The 18,514-nt window shown below is 41.4% G+C and overlaps 1 protein-coding gene across 11 annotated transcripts in view; it reads right to left on the bottom strand.

The window, feature by feature from the left end:
• CAPN3 (calpain 3) overlaps positions 1 to 18,514 on the bottom strand; it is a 111,858-nt gene that overhangs the window by 14,435 nt on the left and 78,909 nt on the right. For 9 of the 11 annotated variants that reach the window (XM_075614145.1, XM_075614147.1, XM_075614146.1 and 6 more), the window contains 7 exons: positions 16,222 to 16,335; positions 13,758 to 13,838; positions 10,761 to 10,818; positions 6,303 to 6,367; positions 4,682 to 4,750; positions 1,819 to 1,897; positions 39 to 155 (listed from right to left, as the gene is read on the bottom strand). In XM_075614145.1, coding sequence (XP_075470260.1) covers positions 39 to 155; positions 1,819 to 1,897; positions 4,682 to 4,750; positions 6,303 to 6,367; positions 10,761 to 10,818; positions 13,758 to 13,838; positions 16,222 to 16,335 — 583 coding nt within the window. The remainder of the gene's footprint in view (positions 1 to 38; positions 156 to 1,818; positions 1,898 to 4,681; positions 4,751 to 6,302; positions 6,368 to 10,760; positions 10,819 to 13,757; positions 13,839 to 16,221; positions 16,336 to 18,514) is intronic. The other 2 variants (XM_075614149.1, XM_075614155.1) reach the window with 1 other exon arrangement.

Below are 18,514 nucleotides of genomic sequence, written 5' to 3'. Positions count from 1 at the left end.
AAAATATCCTAAAAAAAATATATAGAAAAGAAACTTACTAAACATTCCTTCCATTCGCACAAAGCAACAGATAAAGCTGTCAAAGTTTATATTCATCTGCTTGTTGGCATAACGCATGGTGATGATGTCATAAAGCTGACTGTTCAGGCGGAACCCTAAAAAGAAAGAAATTGAGTGCTGAGTAATTGTATCATTGCAAAACATACAGGACCCTTATAAGCTCATATTGACCCCCAAAATAACCACAACATATATATGCGTATCATTGCAAAGAAGGGCACAGTACAGAGGGAACCCAAAAGAGATGGGCTCAAAGCACCCCACTATTTGCACTCATTAACACTATTCACAGTTAGATTCTCCTATATGCCAATAGCCAGATCCCTATCAGGGAAAATGTGAGCGACAAAAACAAAAAAGTGTTATTACATATATAATTACACATTAAATGGTTAAAAATTGTAAAATTCCCCACGGAGGAAGTGTGGAGAAAAGAGGGTATTGGTTACTGATAAACTACAATAGTCAGAAAGAACCCTTCTCTCTCCTGCGGTCATTGGATCATGCGGTGCCCACTATCTGTTTTCAGTGGGAGTGTTAATACACTTTGAATGCAGATAAATAATGGTTTATGAGCTGTTTATATATGGCAAACTAATAATGAATGATGCCAAAATACAACCTTTACTAAACCATGGGTTTCCCCTATTGGAATGACTATATATCCCAGGATTTACCAGGAAATCCCTGCTGTATAGATTATGCCTCATAAGATACAGATTGACAGCTTGTGATGATCACAGGTTGCTCCATAGTATGGTTATATCTGAGTACATACAGCCTAAGGCCCGGACCATAGAGGGGTGAGGCGATCCGAGCCGCGCTGACGCTGAGGCTCGCTCCCGCTGAAATCTGGGCGATTTCATGCCCATACAGGCGAGCGATCGGAGCCGGGGGGAGGTGGTTGGAGGCGGGGCAGTGACGTCGCTGGGCCAATCGCCCGCGACGCACTGACGTCGACGTCACGACGCCGACGTCACGGCGCCGTGACGTTGACACTGCTGTGCTGTGATTGGAGGTTTTCAGCCGACAGCGCGCTGAAAAACAGCTTGGCGCTCGGCTGAAACCTCCAACTCGTCAGCACGCCTGCGGACGCTCGCGTGAGCCCCCTCTCAAGGCATCCTCATTGAGGATGCAGGGGCTCAGCGCTGAGCGTCCGCACGCCTCAGCACGGCCTGTCCGTCTATGGACTCGGCCTAAAACAGCAAACAGAGTATACACCTCCAGGCAGGAAAACAAAAATCGTTATTCAACATATGATCTAATACATGATAATCTAGCCACATAATATCCAATCATTCCTGCCACAGAGTATCCTCTCTGTCAAATACAAAAGCTCATATACACAGCCCGTCCACTCATATCGAACATCGCTACAACCAGTGAAGAGAAGAGAAGGGGAGAGGGAGCATAAGGGGGAGAAAACAGAAATAGGGGACGAGAGGGTTGGGGTTCCCCGAAATTTCACAATCTAATTCTGGGGTTCATTAAGCAAGAAAAGGTTGAAAACCACTGCTCCAGCCATTTGAATCCCAACTGTCACTCAACATTCCAAGCTTTTCATCATTAACATTTGTGATGTCATACAGAAAATACCCACCCCTCCTACAATAGCAACATTGTGATACGGTTTGTAAGGGTTGCCAGTCTGTACTTGATACAGTATGTTTCCCTCTGTAATACGATTCTGCAGCCTTAGCTTAATAACATTGCACAACCACTGCCCGGATTCCTAATGCCTGACGTACTGACTATTACCTGCTTCGTTGACAGCATTACGCATCTCGTAACTGTTGATGGTGCCGGATTTGTCAGCATCGTAGTGCACAAAGATTTTCTGCAATTACAGATATGGTTTAATTTTGCAAGAACGCAAGTATTCATACAGATATTCCTAAACACTAGAAAAAAGAAGAAAAAAGCGCAAAACCCATAATTCAGTTTGACAGGTTTAATGCGATAAGAAAAACGGTTAAAAACCCTTACAGACGTAAGTAGGTATGTCACGATGACATCAACTTTTATCAACACATTTATATTTCTGGGTACTTGATTGAACAGAACAAGTTGCAAAATAAATTGTGATTTATTTCCTTAATAGACAAACACACGACATCTGCAGAATACACATAAAACACACTCACTGGGATCAGGAAACTAAATAAATTGTCCTTGGAACGAAAGAAATGGTCCTTTCCTTGCCAGTGCAAGAAATGCAGCCTTGGTTTTAAAAGTCCTGTGGTTATGTGGTTGTTAACCCCTTCACTCCTGGAGTGGTTGCTGCTGTACTGGAACAAAGTCTTGCATCTTTACATCATGGATTAAAATTCAGGAATCACACTGGGAAATACCTGGGAAGCCACAGTTATAGACTGGCCAAAGCTATCTTTAACATGTGGATCCAATCCCCTCGTGGGAACAAAAAAAACCACGAATAGGCAAGTGACCCACAGTTCATAAGACCGGTCAAAAGGGCTGTCCGGTGGGCAGGGCGCATGGGTCAGGTTGACGCCCATGCCACTTAGCATACCTGGGCTACACCCTTTTTTTGGGGCCACTGTGTCTGGTCTCTGACTTAGAGGTGTCATTAGCCTGACATCTGCTGTGCATCAGTATGCCAGTATTGTATACATTATGGGCCTCTGGGTATTGTCATAATTGACACTCTTTTAGACAGGAGGACTCTAAATCTGTAGGAGCCTTTTGAGGCTCCATCATAAAAATAATTACAACCCTTTCAGGCTTGGTCATAAAATTACCGAAGCTCATTCACCCATATCACAGCTGGATGTCCAAGTAATTCCTGCTTAGACTTACAAAAAAATACCTCCTGCCTTACATTTAAGATCTTCTATCATGTGTTGGTTAGAGGGTATGGCAAGCAATGCATCTTGTCTTTTACCCTCGCAGACAGGGAATGGCCTGCACATGGGGAATAAAAATGGCGTGGACAGGGCAACAACAGTAATGAATGGCAAATCAGGTATTAACCCTTTCCTCCCCGTCACAAGGTATAAGGCACATCAGTATGTGTGGTGATCCGTGATAAAGCGTCCACCGGAACAGCCGCGGTGTCCCCGTCTCCTGCCAGGAGATTTCTTTCAGTCTGTGACTCCTTCCCTCGTCAATTGGTGCAGCTCCGCTTCCGCGTCACGTGTGCTTGTTTCATCACCGCGTTTGCATGCTTGCGCCGTCTATCGGGGGTTGGGTTTGGGGCTGACGTACACTCTCTTGCTGGATGATGCGGACAAGCTCTGTGTCCTCCGATGGTGCTCCAATTTCAGCAGCCTTAGTAGATAATGCCCTACGCGTTTCAAGGAACGGGTCCTCTTCGTCAGGGGCACTGTAACTACAAGAGTGCTGAGCTTCCTTTAAATAGTGCTTCATTGTGGTTCCAACCAATAGGAACACTTGTACCATCAACCCTGTTGCTTCAGTTGGTCTTTATATCTACCTATGCACCCTGTCTCTAAGTCTTTAGCTAAGAATCATCTTCAGTGGTTGCTTTAATAGGTCTGCATGCCCTTTATCTATGCTAGTCAGGGCTGTGCATGTTGTTAGTTATGTGAGTGGTGATTGGTGATATGCTTTTACCATAGGCAGCAGTCTCTCTCGTTCACAGGCATTATGCCCTATGAGCAGCAGTTCTCTGCAGTAGCCGTCAGTTTGTTTACATTTTGGCACTTGCGCATGCGCGACTGGTCAGTGTAACTGAGCCTGCAGACAGGCGCCATCTGCGTGTGCGCAATGAAGGTATGTTTGCTGCTTTGTTGTTTGTTTCTATAGAGACGGCGCGAGGGCACTGATGGGTTACATTGATCCGTCCCCTATTGGCCAGCGTGTGTATGAGTGGGAGGGAGTGTGATGGAAGTGTGGTGCTGCTCATTTCCGCATTTGCATTGATTACAACTGTTTTGTTCACATGGGTCTCTCCTATTGGTGGTGAGCAGGTGCTTGCACGGGGTTATGGCTACTGTATATATGTTTCACTTTTGGCATTTGTTCACTGCATTACCTGGGAGAAGGTACCGTTTAGTGGACCGAAACGTCGGTTTGTTGCGGTCCCGGTATGTTTTAATACATATACTTTTTGGATTACGTGCTGTGCTGTCTCTTTCTGCCAGTTTTAAACCTGGTGAGTTTGGCTGGAGAGATATATATATATATATATATATATATATATATATATATATATATATATATATATAATATATAGTTTTTGTTTTTTTCGTGGCGAGATCATTTTTTATACATTCATCATATTATTAATTTTATGAGATAACCAAATTATTACCATTAGATAGTAAGGTTCTTTTAAAACAATGATACCTAATATCATCCTTTTATCTGTGATGATTTTTTCCTGGGTAGGATTAGCTCCCGTTTGGATGTTTGCTATAAAACACAGCACATGAACTGGTTGTTTAAAAAAAACAATGTGTACATTTGACCTTTGTACATGATAGGGTTTCTCATTCATGCATTTCAACGTGCTTTACATTCAAAATGTACTGTCAAATGTCTTGGATGAATGATCCTTTCAGTCTTATGTTCAATTGTTCATACAGCTCAGCATTATCTTCCACCTCCGAACGTGTGAGTCTAACGATAACAATTATACCTGCCACTGCTTAATCTTTTTCCAGAGATGCTGAAATTCCTGCAGGTTCAGCCTTCCACAGCCATCTGTCTGTGAGGAGTTGAAGTTAAGGATTCACTTTTTCTTACTTAGAGGCCTATGCAGAAAGGTCCAATAAGTCAGTTATTGGCAGCTTATCATCAAAAAAAGCCTACTGCTGTTATGTAAGCTTTTTGTAAGCTGAAATTCAATTTTTTTTACGGGGGAAAAAAAAAGCCAAACGCGCGGCGATAAGCCATTTATCGTCAGTTTCTCAAACTCGCTGAATTCTAGTAGCCCCGATCAGCTTATCGAGTCTGAACGCCGCTCTAGAATTGAGATTTCTTCTCCAAACCGCCTCGCCAGAAAAAGTTGGTAAGAAGGTGGTGAGAAGCTGCAGAGAAGCGGCGGGAAAGCATATAGAAAAAAAAATGAATTTTTCCTGCATCGGATTGATGCCGAGAGACTCCGGAGCTGATATCCATTAATATCACCACCGGAGACCCCAGCATGAATCAGATGCATTATTAGCGGCTAACCTCTAAAGCAATGAAAGGGTTAACCATCAGTGCCATGCTTATTGTGGGTAGCGGTGGTGGGTGAAGGTGGTATTTGGCCCTTGGTGGGTGTTTAGGCCTTGCGGGGGGCTTGCGGGTGGACTTAACCCCTTCATTACCTTAGCGGTTAATACTGGAAATGTATTGCACATTTTGCTAAATCTTGCTGTTGAAATGAGGGGAAATAAAAATGTTCTTATATAATGTGCAGCTACGAGAGAAACAGTATGACGAAACGGGTTGGAAGGCGCGTTCCAGTGTCACTCTGATTGTTACTCTCTATGGACATTGAAGTCTATGCAAGAGGTTAAACCCCTCACGGACAATATCCATCTAGTCCTTTCCGGTCATACTTGCGACGGAACTCTGGTGACGTCATCAGTGGGCTGCTGCATACCGGAACTACACATCCAACGAGGGAGAGAGCGCTCTGAGACTGAAGCCAACACCTTACCTGCAGACAGCGACTTCCTACACTGGCAGAGATGAATTCGTGTGAGAGAGGAGGATCCACTCCCTCGATCGATCGGATTGTCGTGTGCTGTTGCAGTAGCAGTCTGGTAACATGTCCATAACATGCCATGCTTTCTAATCATTGAATTGATGTACGTGTATTACTCACCTGCTGTTCAACAATATATATTATTATTTTAATACTACACTGAGGTTTTGCGCTGTTTTTTCTTTTTGTTTTCATTTAGCACGTGTGGTTTGTGGAGCCAGTCCACAGAATACAGCGGCATACCTCCATTCTATACCTAGTAACAGATTTTAATTATTTTTGGTTAAACACAGCACTTTCAATATTGATTTTGAATAATCACATTGTGTTAATTCACTTTATTGGTATAATTAATACTCATCACTATTGTCACGGTCCTGAGCGCACTTCTTTTCTTTTTTGTTCTATAGGGTGTGGCTATTGGTGAATCTTTTTTTATAAACTATTTTTGATACTCACAATTTAAAAAAACGATGTTAAATTGTCCGCTATATAGCTTTACTTAATATTATTGATATACTGAAATGTATATTTCAGTATTAGACAGTTAAGACAGAAAGGATACATCCATGAGGGCAATCATACTGCGGCAAGATTCTAGAGTGAATCCTTCGGTCTTCAGATCCTTATCTGCATAAAAAAGGAGAAGAGTATTACGCAAATCCCTTTGCTGCCAAAGAGCAATGCATTTCAGATCCCGCAATGAAGGGGTTAATCTATTTGGGTTCATTAAAACAAAGTAAATGAGAAAAACATTTTAAATATCTTATACGTAACATTATAAAATAGGTGTGAGCACACCTATTACAACGGTGTTGTCCGTAAGGGTTGGGGTGGGGAGGACCTACACTTTGGGATCATATTCAGTACAAGGGCTATCATGGAATGTGGGGATATCGTGAGGATATCATGAGAACCTGGTTAAGGCCTCAGTAGCTGTCTGCAGACCTGGTCGCATATGACACACCTAGAAAACCGATGCTCTTCTCACTGACCCTTTGTGAAAACTAGCATCCATTAGAAGCCATTGCCAGTCAATGGAGTCTCTGTAGACTCTTCAAGCTCATGGTCGGGTACTACAGTCTCTGGTTCTAAGCCACTCTCTCCCCCTTGTGGATGGAACAGCAAGTGGTTTCTGGGCCAGACCTTTACCCGGTCATCCGCATCACGTATGCGGTAGACAGGGAGGCCCTGGCCTTTTCCTCGGTCTACAACCTGGTGAATAAAGCGTTCCATTCTGCACCTGGAGGAGGCAGTAATTACCCAAATGGTCACAGCAGAGTCCTGGTCCACTCCGGCAGTCACTTCAGAAGTGACGTCTCCTGGAGACATCACTAGATCTGGGTGAAGATCCAAGTATTGGGACGGACGTGCTTGAGGGCCCTCCGTACTGGATACCTCCGTTTCTGCCTGCAGAGATTAAGGGTGTGGTGCCTCACCGCTCCGCTGGCTCCTGACGGTTATCAGGTCATCTGGAACGATGTCAGGTACCGCCTCTGCTGCACTGGGCACCGCCATGGCCGTGGAACTTCTCTGCGGTTCTGGGCGCACCAGCGCTCGCCATGTGGTGGTCTCTGTACTCTGCTGCTCCACTTTAAAGGTAGGTGGCTCTTTGTCCTTAATTTCACTTTGGTGGTCCGCCGCCTGGCGCATCACCACGGATCATTGCCTACTGTCGTCGGTAGAAGATGATGAGTGTAGGGACACCTCCGCAGGGGAACGGCGTCAGGGCACCTTGCATTCACGGGTGGTTATTGGCAGAAAGCGATACCGCCTCTGCGCCCCTAGTGGAAGCGCTCCCAACTCTCCCTGGGTAGTCACCTTACCCGGTAGTTTTGACATCTGAGGTTCCGGCTCTGGAACCGGGCTGCACAGAGCCCCTGGAACGTATGTTATGGCGCACGGCCCCTCCGAAGCTTCCCTAGTTGAGGTAGATTGAATAGTAGCAGCATCGACCGACTGGGTAGAGGGGTCAGTTGCATCTTTCTCAGCGGATTCCGTCGGCCGCAGCATTGTGAGTTTCAGGAACTGTACTCCGCAGCAGGCACATTTGGCTCCCCAGGTCAACTCGCCACCTGGGAAATCACGCTTGGGGCATAGGCATCTGATGTACCTTTTTCCCCTCCACCGTCACTACCAGAACCCCTCTTGGTCGCTGATAGGGATCAAAGTCCATACCACCAGAGATATTCAGGTCTTTTTGTAAGCACGGGCACAAAGGAAATGTTACGTACAGTCCTTTTGCTCGCCAAACTCAATACAATTGATGGTGCGGTTCGCTGTATCCTGTACCTCCCTTATTGTGGACAGAAGCTGCTGATCGAGACTCACTGTGCCCCCTCCCCCTGGTGGAATTCAGAGGAGGGGCACACATGTGGAATTCAGAGGAGGGGCACACATTAGCAAAGAGTGGTTCTGGCTCAGCGCTAAGCCACTCACATCGCGGGGGTGGGGCTCTGGTTTTTGCACCAGACCCGGACAGATTTCTGCAAAACAGTGTCATGCAGCCTGGCGGCAAGCAGCACATGCGCTCTCCAGACTTGGCGGGAGACGCCATCTTAGGTGTGACTCACGGTTAGCATTCCCGGACGAAGGACCACAGTCCAGTTGGCCTACTCTGTGCCTTCTTGTGCATTCATGCTAGTAGCACTGCGGTGGTTCCTCCAGCAGAGGTTCAGGCACCTGAGTACGTACAGGCACACCTCCTAAGACCCGACCTAACAGTACCGGGCGTCACCTCCTCTTGGCTGCCAGTATTGCAGAGTATCTCCAGAGGCCTCTGGGACTAAGTTGACCAGAGCATCCCACTCAGGCATCCCGACTTCTCGCCTCAGGGTGACTAAAACTGCACTAGCCTTCTGCTTCAGCACCGTTGGGCCATCATTAGAGCAGCGTAGACTGTAGCTCCATGGCAGGAAGAAAAGGAAATGTGTTCACAGCACTAATGATAAATAATAAATGACCAATAAGGCCAATTATAGCATGTGCTAAAAACCTCCATATATAAGGATAGGCAGCCTGGAAAATTCTAACCGATACAGATTAGAAAATACATGACATAAAAAACAAAACAATCCAGCGCCTAATACTAAAATACACAAAATCACCAATGTGAGAGTCCTGACCCAATAGAAGTCCAATCCTAAAAAAGTCCAATCTGCCCGGAGGCAGGAAGGTAATGCTAAGGAGAACAACGTAATTTATACTTGATAGAAGAAGTTCCACAGCGGGGGAAAAAAGAGCACAGCTACAGCACAAAATGTTAAGTTTAATTGTTTTTGTGATGCTGCTTCCTGAGAAAAGTCATCTAATTGTAGGCCAGCATAGTACCCTATTGCCTTCATAGGCCCCCATAACGGGGCCTGTATCTCATGAATTAGGGTGCCCCCGAGGCTGAAACCAATGCGGTTCAGCTCAGGAGACCCCCTCCATATGTACACTAGTATTAAAATGTATATGTATACTGTACGATCGCCAGGCTATCGTGCTATAGATTTTTAAGCACGATAGCAGGGGTAAAAATAACAGCTCGCGTTATCGGGCATGTTTTTGCCCGCACCTACTCAAATGCGCTTCACTTCTTAGGGAATCCCGCGTCTGGCTTAATTTTTTATCGTGGGATAAAAAAATTCCCAATCAGGCGCATAAGCTTACTGCTTAGTAAATCGGCCCCGTTGCCTCTGCAAATTGGCTGAGCACAACAGTTTGTTACTTGCGACATTGTGCTGGTCGCAAGCACTCTGTTTTTCCTTGTCCTGCCTTGCTTTGCTGTGCCTGTCTTGCCTTGCAATTTCATCTGAACCTGGACCACAGATATTTACCTACCATTCTACAGTCTCCTACCCTCGACCTCGGCTTGAACATCTACTACCCTACCTTCTGCTACCCTCGACCTCCGCTACATGACCTCTACTACCCTCCAGTCTCCTACCCCTCGACCACGGTGAGTATATCTACTACCCGACTTCTCCTACCCTGACCCAGCTACACGACTACCAACCTGCTCACCAGACGTGATCTCTAGGCTCGGTGTCGGTGTTTACTAATCCCCACCTCGGCCTTATGGTCCCATCCTGTTTGTGGCGAGCACACGTTACAATATAGCTGTAGTAGCTCCCTCCTCCTGGCTTCCTTTAAAAGCAGACCACTTCCACTTTCTGGTTGACAGTTTAATGTTCGTTGTGGAGCGCACCTGAGATACCTGTGAGATGCGCTAATAGCTAGTTTAGCTACATGGTGAGCAGTGATGAGCTCAAAAGTAGGATGTGACAGTAATACTCCGTATTATCTGGTTTAGCTCCCACTGCTATAGCTGTATCCTAGAAAAGCAGTGGTTTTGGCTTCTAGTAATGTTTGGTCCGACATCATTTCAGTCATTAGGTTGGTATGGAAATTCTTTCAGAAAGTGTGGGACGGGACTTATTTCAATATTCTGTTCATAACCATTAGCATATCTCTCAGGTGTGCTTCTTTTTCAGCACAGGCACGTCTCCCTAATTTATTTGGAGGGACGCTTCAGTGGATATATATACAACTGGCAACTGTTAATAAAATTAGAAATCTCTCTCTGGCAAAAAAAAAAATCCACAATTGCAGATTTCTCTTTTGGAGATTGATCCCCAGATCAAAGGAATCACTCGATCCGAGGCGGATCCAAATTCACCAACAACAAAAAAATGCCCATCTGTAGTTATAAGGATCTAAGCAGTTCTTTCTTCACGTTACTATCATTCTGAACTTGCTAACAGATCAGCAAATAGGAATATATAGAACTAGAACTGAATCATTATCACACTGTTAACCTAAAGCTACTTGTTGGGTATGATTCCATGATATTTTTCTTGTTTTCAGAATAAGGCATTTGGGCCTACAGTACCACTATTACATTTACAAACATTGGTGCTTTTTTTCTTTTTGTAACTCCAGTATGTATTGCTAGGTGGGGCTGCACTCATTCTTTCAAATTAATAACATTACATACTTCTTGCATATCAGAAGGAATTAAAAAAGGATTAGCACTCACGTTTATTAACCACTTTGTTCAGGACATTTTGGAGTTCATCAGCGCTGATTTCCATGTCCTGATCGAAAAGAGGAAAAAATATCCCATTAAAATACTACATAATCCGTAAACCATTCAGCAGAGGAAAGAAGGGCAAATGTATTTGAGTCATCTAAGTGGTGATTTAAAGCAACAATTCTCTGCTTTTGTTTTTGTCTTTTTATTTTGTCTTTTTTTTTAAGAACAGAGATCTCAACCTCCAAGGACCAAAGGTACTGATTTTTATTAGTGATGCTCCATTAAAGTCTGGGAAACTACTCATGTGCAAGATCAGTGAGACTGACTCCCAACCAGAAAATAAATGAGTTGCTATGTCTATAGGAATAGGCCATTTGCCTTATTCCAGAGGGCCACCAGCTTTCTGCCAGTGAGCAGATGTAATTAGATATCTTTACTAACCGTTATAGTCAAAACTTCTTGCACACCATAAAAAAAAAAGGTCAGGGTGCTTCAGGAGCAGACAAACATGTGCACTAAGATCAGTGTTGGCAAATAACACAAAAACAAGAAACAACTCGTCACCGTATGTCCCAAAAAATAAAATATTCTTTGACGCTTCTTCTTAAAATCGTAATATAAATGATGCAAAAATTACAAAAAAATTAGCTGGGCTATGAACATCCAAACAACTCATCACCCAACGCATTTCTCTCATAGTAAGTGCTCACAATTGATTATATCTCTTCCATCTTAAATAGCACATATAAATAATCAAATGATGTTAAGTCACACTCATTACATAGAAGGAAAGGTATTTAACTCTAGACAAACACTGAAGTCAACAGATGACAACCATTGGCAAAGTTGGCAACAACAAGATAAAAAAGGAGCGCTCTATAGATTGTGTTTAAAATCCAAAAAGTTAAGTCAATTAAAATATACAGAAAATTACAGGAAAACAAACACAAACAAATAATATGTGAATAGTGAATGTGTTTCTGGGTGAATAAAAACAAATACTATAAGTGCTATTAACATGCTACTATACAAATAAGTCTTGCACACCATCTCAATATAAAGGAAGGAAATTCCCCTCAAAGAGTCAGTGGTGGCATACTGTATACTGTATATACTGTCACTTCAGTGTAGGAGAAAAAGTCCCATCCCACAGTGATGAAGGCCTCCATTTGTTTTAGGAACAATGATACTGAAAAACACAAATCCCCAAGAATGGGACCCTCCTATAGAGTACAACCTTTAAATTACTGGGATAAAAAACAAATAGTTATACATTGACATTTAGAAGTGGCTTATATTAGGGTAACAGCTCTGTGTGAGAGAGTGGATGTACAGTACTCGCAGGCTGCCCTTTAAAGCCTGTAGCTCGGGCTAATTACTTACACCTGCAGGTTGCTGCCAGTAGAAATAGAAGTTAATCCCATGCTGGGAACAGTGCACGCTCTAATCCCCTGCTGACATAGGCAGAGTCTATGATTCTGTCACTCACAACATATATAAAATAACATCAGCACTAATGTAAAGGAACATGGGTATAGAAACCTATCTAAAAAAAATATAGACAACCTAAGGGGATATATATACACACAATACCATAAATATAAAGATCATTATATAAAAATAAATACAGTGAGGTAAAACGTCTCTCAAAAAAAATCTCTGTATTATATATATATATATATATATATATATATATATATATATATATATATATATATATATATATATATATATATATATTTATATATATATATATATATTGTTTTTTCTTTAATAAACATCTTGAGGATTTAAAATATATATATATATATATATATTTTTTTTTAAATCCTCAAGATGTTTATTTTTTTATATATATATATAATAGAGATATTTTTTTTGAGAGACGTTTTACCTCACTGTATTTATTTTTATGTAATGATCTTTATATTTATGGTATTGTGTGTATATATATATATCCCCTTAGGTTGTCTATATATTTTTAGATTGGGTTTCTATACCCATGTTCCTTTACATTAGTGCTGATGTTATTTTATAGATGTTGTGAGTGACAAAGTCATAGACTCTGCCTATGTCAGCAGGGGATTAGAGCGTGCACTGTTCCCAGCATGGGATTAACTTCTATTTCTACTGGCAGCAACCTGCAGGTGTTCTATAAATTCTAGTAAACATAATAAACTTACAGTGACTAGGAATGGTTCTGCCATATAATACACAGACAGTAGATGGTTTAAAAAAATATATGATTCTCTACAGGCGAAGAGGTTAAACCTGTCACTACCCCTAACCACTAACCCTAACCCTCTAGGAACTGTGAATATATTCTATCCCTTTAAAGTGCAAACCTTCTGGATTTCGTTGACAATGGATTTTCAAATGGCTAGAAACACTGTGTCCAAGACATTTTATATGTTTCTATTGCGCTCTAATATACAACCAATCTATTGGAGGTATACTGAATAGCATGACTTACAATGAACCATAGGTTTAATATTACCAATCCAATTGGAGATATAGGATTTAAATAGAAATGTCTCATCATTCACAACTGTGCATGCTTTAAATTGTTGACAATTACAAAGACCCAACAATTTGGGAAGTAACCATGTGGGATATAAAGATTTTTTTTTGCATACAGGAAGATAACATTTTCTTTAAATGTAATACCGGTTTAGGACTAACTCTGGCATGTTTACTGCTGCATACGTTTATGCCGGTATTGCCCTAATGTAGGATACTTCTACATTTGAGTGTATCACTATTTGTTTGTTTTCTATTCCAGTGAATTAAACGTTCTAGATGATGGGCGTCTCTCTTCCTGTGCTTTGAGCATTCCATGTATCCAAGTTGGCAAAAAGCACTATTCTTAAAGATGTACCAGGGATAGGGGGTTGGGCTCCTAGAGTAGGACTACAGTTATCCCACGCCAGGACACTCCCTAGTACAGATACTTTAACCCTTTCAAGTTAAAATATTAAGATTTTGTTGTTGAATACTCACATTCCCTGCAATCTGTTGGAAGATGTTCCGGAACTGCTTCTCCTCTTCCTCGCTCTCCTTGTCTGTGTTACTCCCAGAAGCCTAAAAAACACAAGCCATAAAGCTGATCAACAGGCATGCCAGTCCTTACTTCTTCAGGATCAAATGAGATAGAATAAACAGACCAGCTTTCCAGGGAAATCATATAGAAAGAAGGGACCACGTTTTGGGAAATACGTGTATGTTATACTACTGTAGTGCCCACGGTTATTCTAACACAAACCAGTGGCAATCGCCAAAAAGGCCCAGGTACACCCAGGTACATGCTGGATACATGACTTAAACTTGCCTTAAACTAGACCCAGCATTTCTGCATTGATTAATGGCCCATCAGATTAACAGCGGGGGTCCCTGGCAGTCCCATTCAAACTGCATGGGAATGCCAGGGACCCCTGCTGTGTTAATCCTATGGGTCATTAGTCAATGCAGAAATACCTTAAACTTGCCTTAAACTAGCCAGGTTACACCCAGCACATACCCAGAATGTAACCGAGCTAGTTTAAGGCAAGCTTTAGAATACTCGTGATCTCGTCTGTATGACGGGGGTGGCCAACTACAGTCCTCAAGAGCCACCAACTGGTCACGTTTTAAGGATATCCCTGCTTCAGCACAGGTGACTCAGTCATTGTTTGAAAAGACCTATAACAATTTCTTACAGTGTATTTTTACTGTATATCAAAATTCTATTTTATTCCTCAAGCTTTCTTCCACGATACATTCCATATGTCTTTGATAGGAGTTTCCACGTTGACCAGCACAGTAGACATTACCATTGACATGGATTTTCTTCATGCAACAGTTAAACCTGCGTAGTTTCTCATGTCATCCTGGATGTGGTTATTTACCTGTACATTTTAATACAAATGTAATTACTTTAATAATTATTGTGGCATGAAAATATGTAAGTTTTACTATGGTCTATTTACTATTTACTGGATTACTGTAGCTTTCATTTGTGTTTTGTTGCTGGAAATATGTATTTGGTACACCCTAACACAGACAGTATGTAACCAATACTTCATATTTTTATAGTGCTTAGCTATCATATTTACAACAACATTTTCAATGTAGTTCACATAGAAAAATACCTAAGTTAACATTTATATCAACAATGTGTGTGTCAAGTTTGTAATATCCAATGATCCTTTCCATCTAAATATTCCATATATTAAATCAGAACCAAAATGCACAAGATTTGGGATACACCGCCTCATTAAAGAAGTATACAAAACAAATGAGATTTGATTAAGTATATTGCCTAACTCAGAAATCACAAGAAGATTTATTAAGATGAATGCTTTTAAACGCTCCTTTAGAAGCAGTGGCTAATGTGCCACTGAAAAGTAGTGGTACTGGGCCAAATGTAAAAGAATACAATTATTTTAAACAATGGAAGAAAGCACATTGGATGCCATCTTTAAACACAAGCTATATAGGCAAAATGGAAGGAGGTGCTTTCAAAGTAGACCATAATGCATGTCTAGATTTGTAGTGATAGTATGTGTACGCGGTATCACTACCATCACACTTTCAACACTGCTTAAAAGTCAAAAGATCCAGGAAAAACGAAGCGGTGCAAATCCCATGCAGGTAAGGACACAGACCAGAACATGTTCTCTTTGACAAAGCACGGTGTACTGTGCGAAACGCGTCAGAGTTATTCTGGGGCTGTCGGGTGTCAATAAAGCCTACACTTGAGTGTCATTGTCCTGGTCTATGTCCTTACCTGCATGGGAGTTGCACCGCTTCGTTTTTCCTGGATCTTTTGCCACTCATCTAGCAGGAGCACACCGGAGCAGCCAATCGTCTCATTATCCTAACAGTGAGTACTTCATTTACTTAGGTCTCGTACCCCATACAAGACTTTCCTCACTCCAGAAGCTATTTGGGGGACTGTAATACTGTCTTCTATGGATATGTGGATAATTTATATGTGACGCCGATGGCTGTTCAACAAGCAGTTTCAGATTTTACTATTGCTATATCATTATACTTGGCCTGCATTGAGAAGCGCCACTAGGGGGTGTGAGACTCCCATCTTTTTCACAGTTTAAAAGTCAAAAGAACTGATGCTAACTCATTCTAAATCAGCGAGCTAATAGTGAAATATTAGAGACAAGGGAGCACAAAGGCAAATATTACAAGGAAGAGGAAGTGAGACGTTTGTAGAAGAGGTATTGTTTCACAGCTGAACGGGGTAATTCTATAGATACGCTGAGGCAGCTGTTCGGATGAAAATCTCAATGAGGATTTTCGTCTGAAAATGACCGGTATGGCCAGATCTGTGTGTATAGAACAAGACCCTAAATCTCAAGAAAGGTCATTTGCCCTAATATGGCCCTTTATTTGCTAAATGGTCCACCCCTCCGAGGTCTTGCCGAGCAATGGCACTTCCCATCGTCATTATGACAGAAGGCACAAAGACCTTATCTTTTTGCTCTTTCTGATCCGCCTTCTTTTTTTTCGTTTCTTCATCAGACACTTCATCCACACTCAACTCCTTGTTGCTGTTTGATCTGTCCGAAACAAAGATGATTGGCTGGAAGGAGGAGGACGAGAGGGGTGGGAGGGAAAGAAAGGGAGCGGTTACAAAAAGGGAAGAGGGTCATTTGACTGATGCTATCCATTCTGTAACAATGTTCATGCAACATCTCCTTTTGCCTGGAGGTAATGGGGATTATGTATGGAGGCAAAACGGGGGCAAAATAACCACCATATGTATCAAATTAAAAATACCATTAAAAGTAATAGCATATTTTGTATACGTCTTATGCAGGGTGTTTTTTTTTTTTTTTACATTATAATTGCTCCACTTGTGCCTTGATTCATAGACCCCTACGCTTTTGACATGCCACATTATTAGCCCCTCTTAGGTGTCCTGTTCATTGAGAATTTAGAAATATAGCATTAGGTCTCTTGAGTTAGCATGAGTTGCTCAGTAGCCGAGAAATAGTGCTTTGAAAGAGTCATGCAATGTGCAAATATGAATAATTCAAATTTCTCCCCCTCTGGTATCATAAAACAGTAGTATTTCTATCTGGCAGATGTCCATCAATGACAACATGGGATGGTTGAAGTACAAGTTCGACCTGGCTAAAACTGCTCATGAAACCACAGCCCATATTAAAATCAGACCCAGTCTGGATTTTTGCATAAATCATCCTAACTTAACATCAATTATCAAAGCGGGCATGGACTGGCAATAGTATAATGAGATTGTAAGCTTTTAAGTAGTCACATAATTACATACAGTAGTAGATGAGGTTGAAAAAAGACATATGTCTTTCAAGTTCAACCTATGCTAAACTTAGACGACAGATACTTTATCCTATATTTGTATTTGTAGTATTTTGATCCAGAGGAAGGCAAACAGAAAAACTCCCAGTGAAACATCATAAACATCATACAATGCTGTCTCATAAGAGGAAAATGTAATTCCTTCCTGACCCCAAATATTGGCAATCAGATTACTCTCTGGATCAACATCTTTCCTATGTTTATTTATTTGGTATATCCCTGTATAAGTTTTCTTTCTAAAAAGATGTACAACTTTTTTTTAAACAAATCTATTGTATCTGCCATCACAGTCTCCATGGGTAATGAATTCCACATTTTACCTGCCCTTACTGTAAAGAACCCTCTCCTTTGTTGCTGGTAAAATCTCCTTTCCTCCAACCTTAAGGGATGGCCCCGAGTCCTTTGTACTGCCCGTGGGATGAATAGTTCTTGTGAAACCTCCTTGTACTGTCCCTGAATATATTTGTATATAGTTATCATATCCCCTTTTAGACGCCTCTTTTCTAATGTTAACAAATCTAAATTAGCTAGCCTCTCCTCGTGTCATATTTTCTATTCCCTTTATTCATTTGGTGGATCTTCTCTGCTCTTCATTTCTCGGAGGGGGTGGGGGTGGGGGGGAGGAATCATATTGTTTGTCTTTGCACACTTTCCAATGCAAATAAAACAGTTATGTTCTTTGTTTAGTTACACTGGTGTTGTGGAAATAATTGAGTGACATCTCTTTGATGTTGGGAATACAAAGTAATTGCTTTCTATGCAATGTAATATATTAAAACTGATGTTACTAAAGATGCAACTATGCTTATGTCATCTCTCAATTAACTGGATATTTTCATAAACATGAGCATTACAGACAGGTGTCTCTTGAACTTTACTCTCAGCTGAAAAAATATTAAAACTATCCATTTGGTAAGAAATGGTAAAATGAGTTTCACTCTTTATACTGATGTTTTCCAACAAGTGAAATAGTTTCCTGCTCATTTTGAATCTACTAATTTTCAAGTTGCCTGTTCCAGGTTACCAGATCAATGAACTATTTTTCATCAAAGAAAGTCACTGCCAGAGAGAGCTTCTCTTTTTTTTAATGTTATTTCCATTGGGAGAAACAGGACAGAAACATTGATGCCACAGTATTATGTCCAAAACTATCATGCATGATCTGGCAAAAGTATTTGCAGAAACTCCAATTTTAAGGTTTAAAGCACAATTCGGATTAATCATCCTCACTAGAAAGCATTTCATATTGGTAATACATGGGTAAAATTGTATTAAGTTGTACAGTAACTAGAATATATTAATTATACCATTAATGCTCTTTTAAATAACTATTAGGCATTGTTTAAAATGTTGGCTTTTATTTATTAGCCTCCAGCTTCCAATCTGGTGCAAAAATTGCTCTTAATTGTTTTTTTTCATTT

This window comes from Ascaphus truei, chromosome 9 (assembly GCF_040206685.1).
Source record: "Ascaphus truei isolate aAscTru1 chromosome 9, aAscTru1.hap1, whole genome shotgun sequence".
NCBI classification, from domain to species: domain Eukaryota; kingdom Metazoa; phylum Chordata; class Amphibia; order Anura; family Ascaphidae; genus Ascaphus; species Ascaphus truei.
This window is presented reverse-complemented; position numbering and strand designations above follow the sequence as displayed.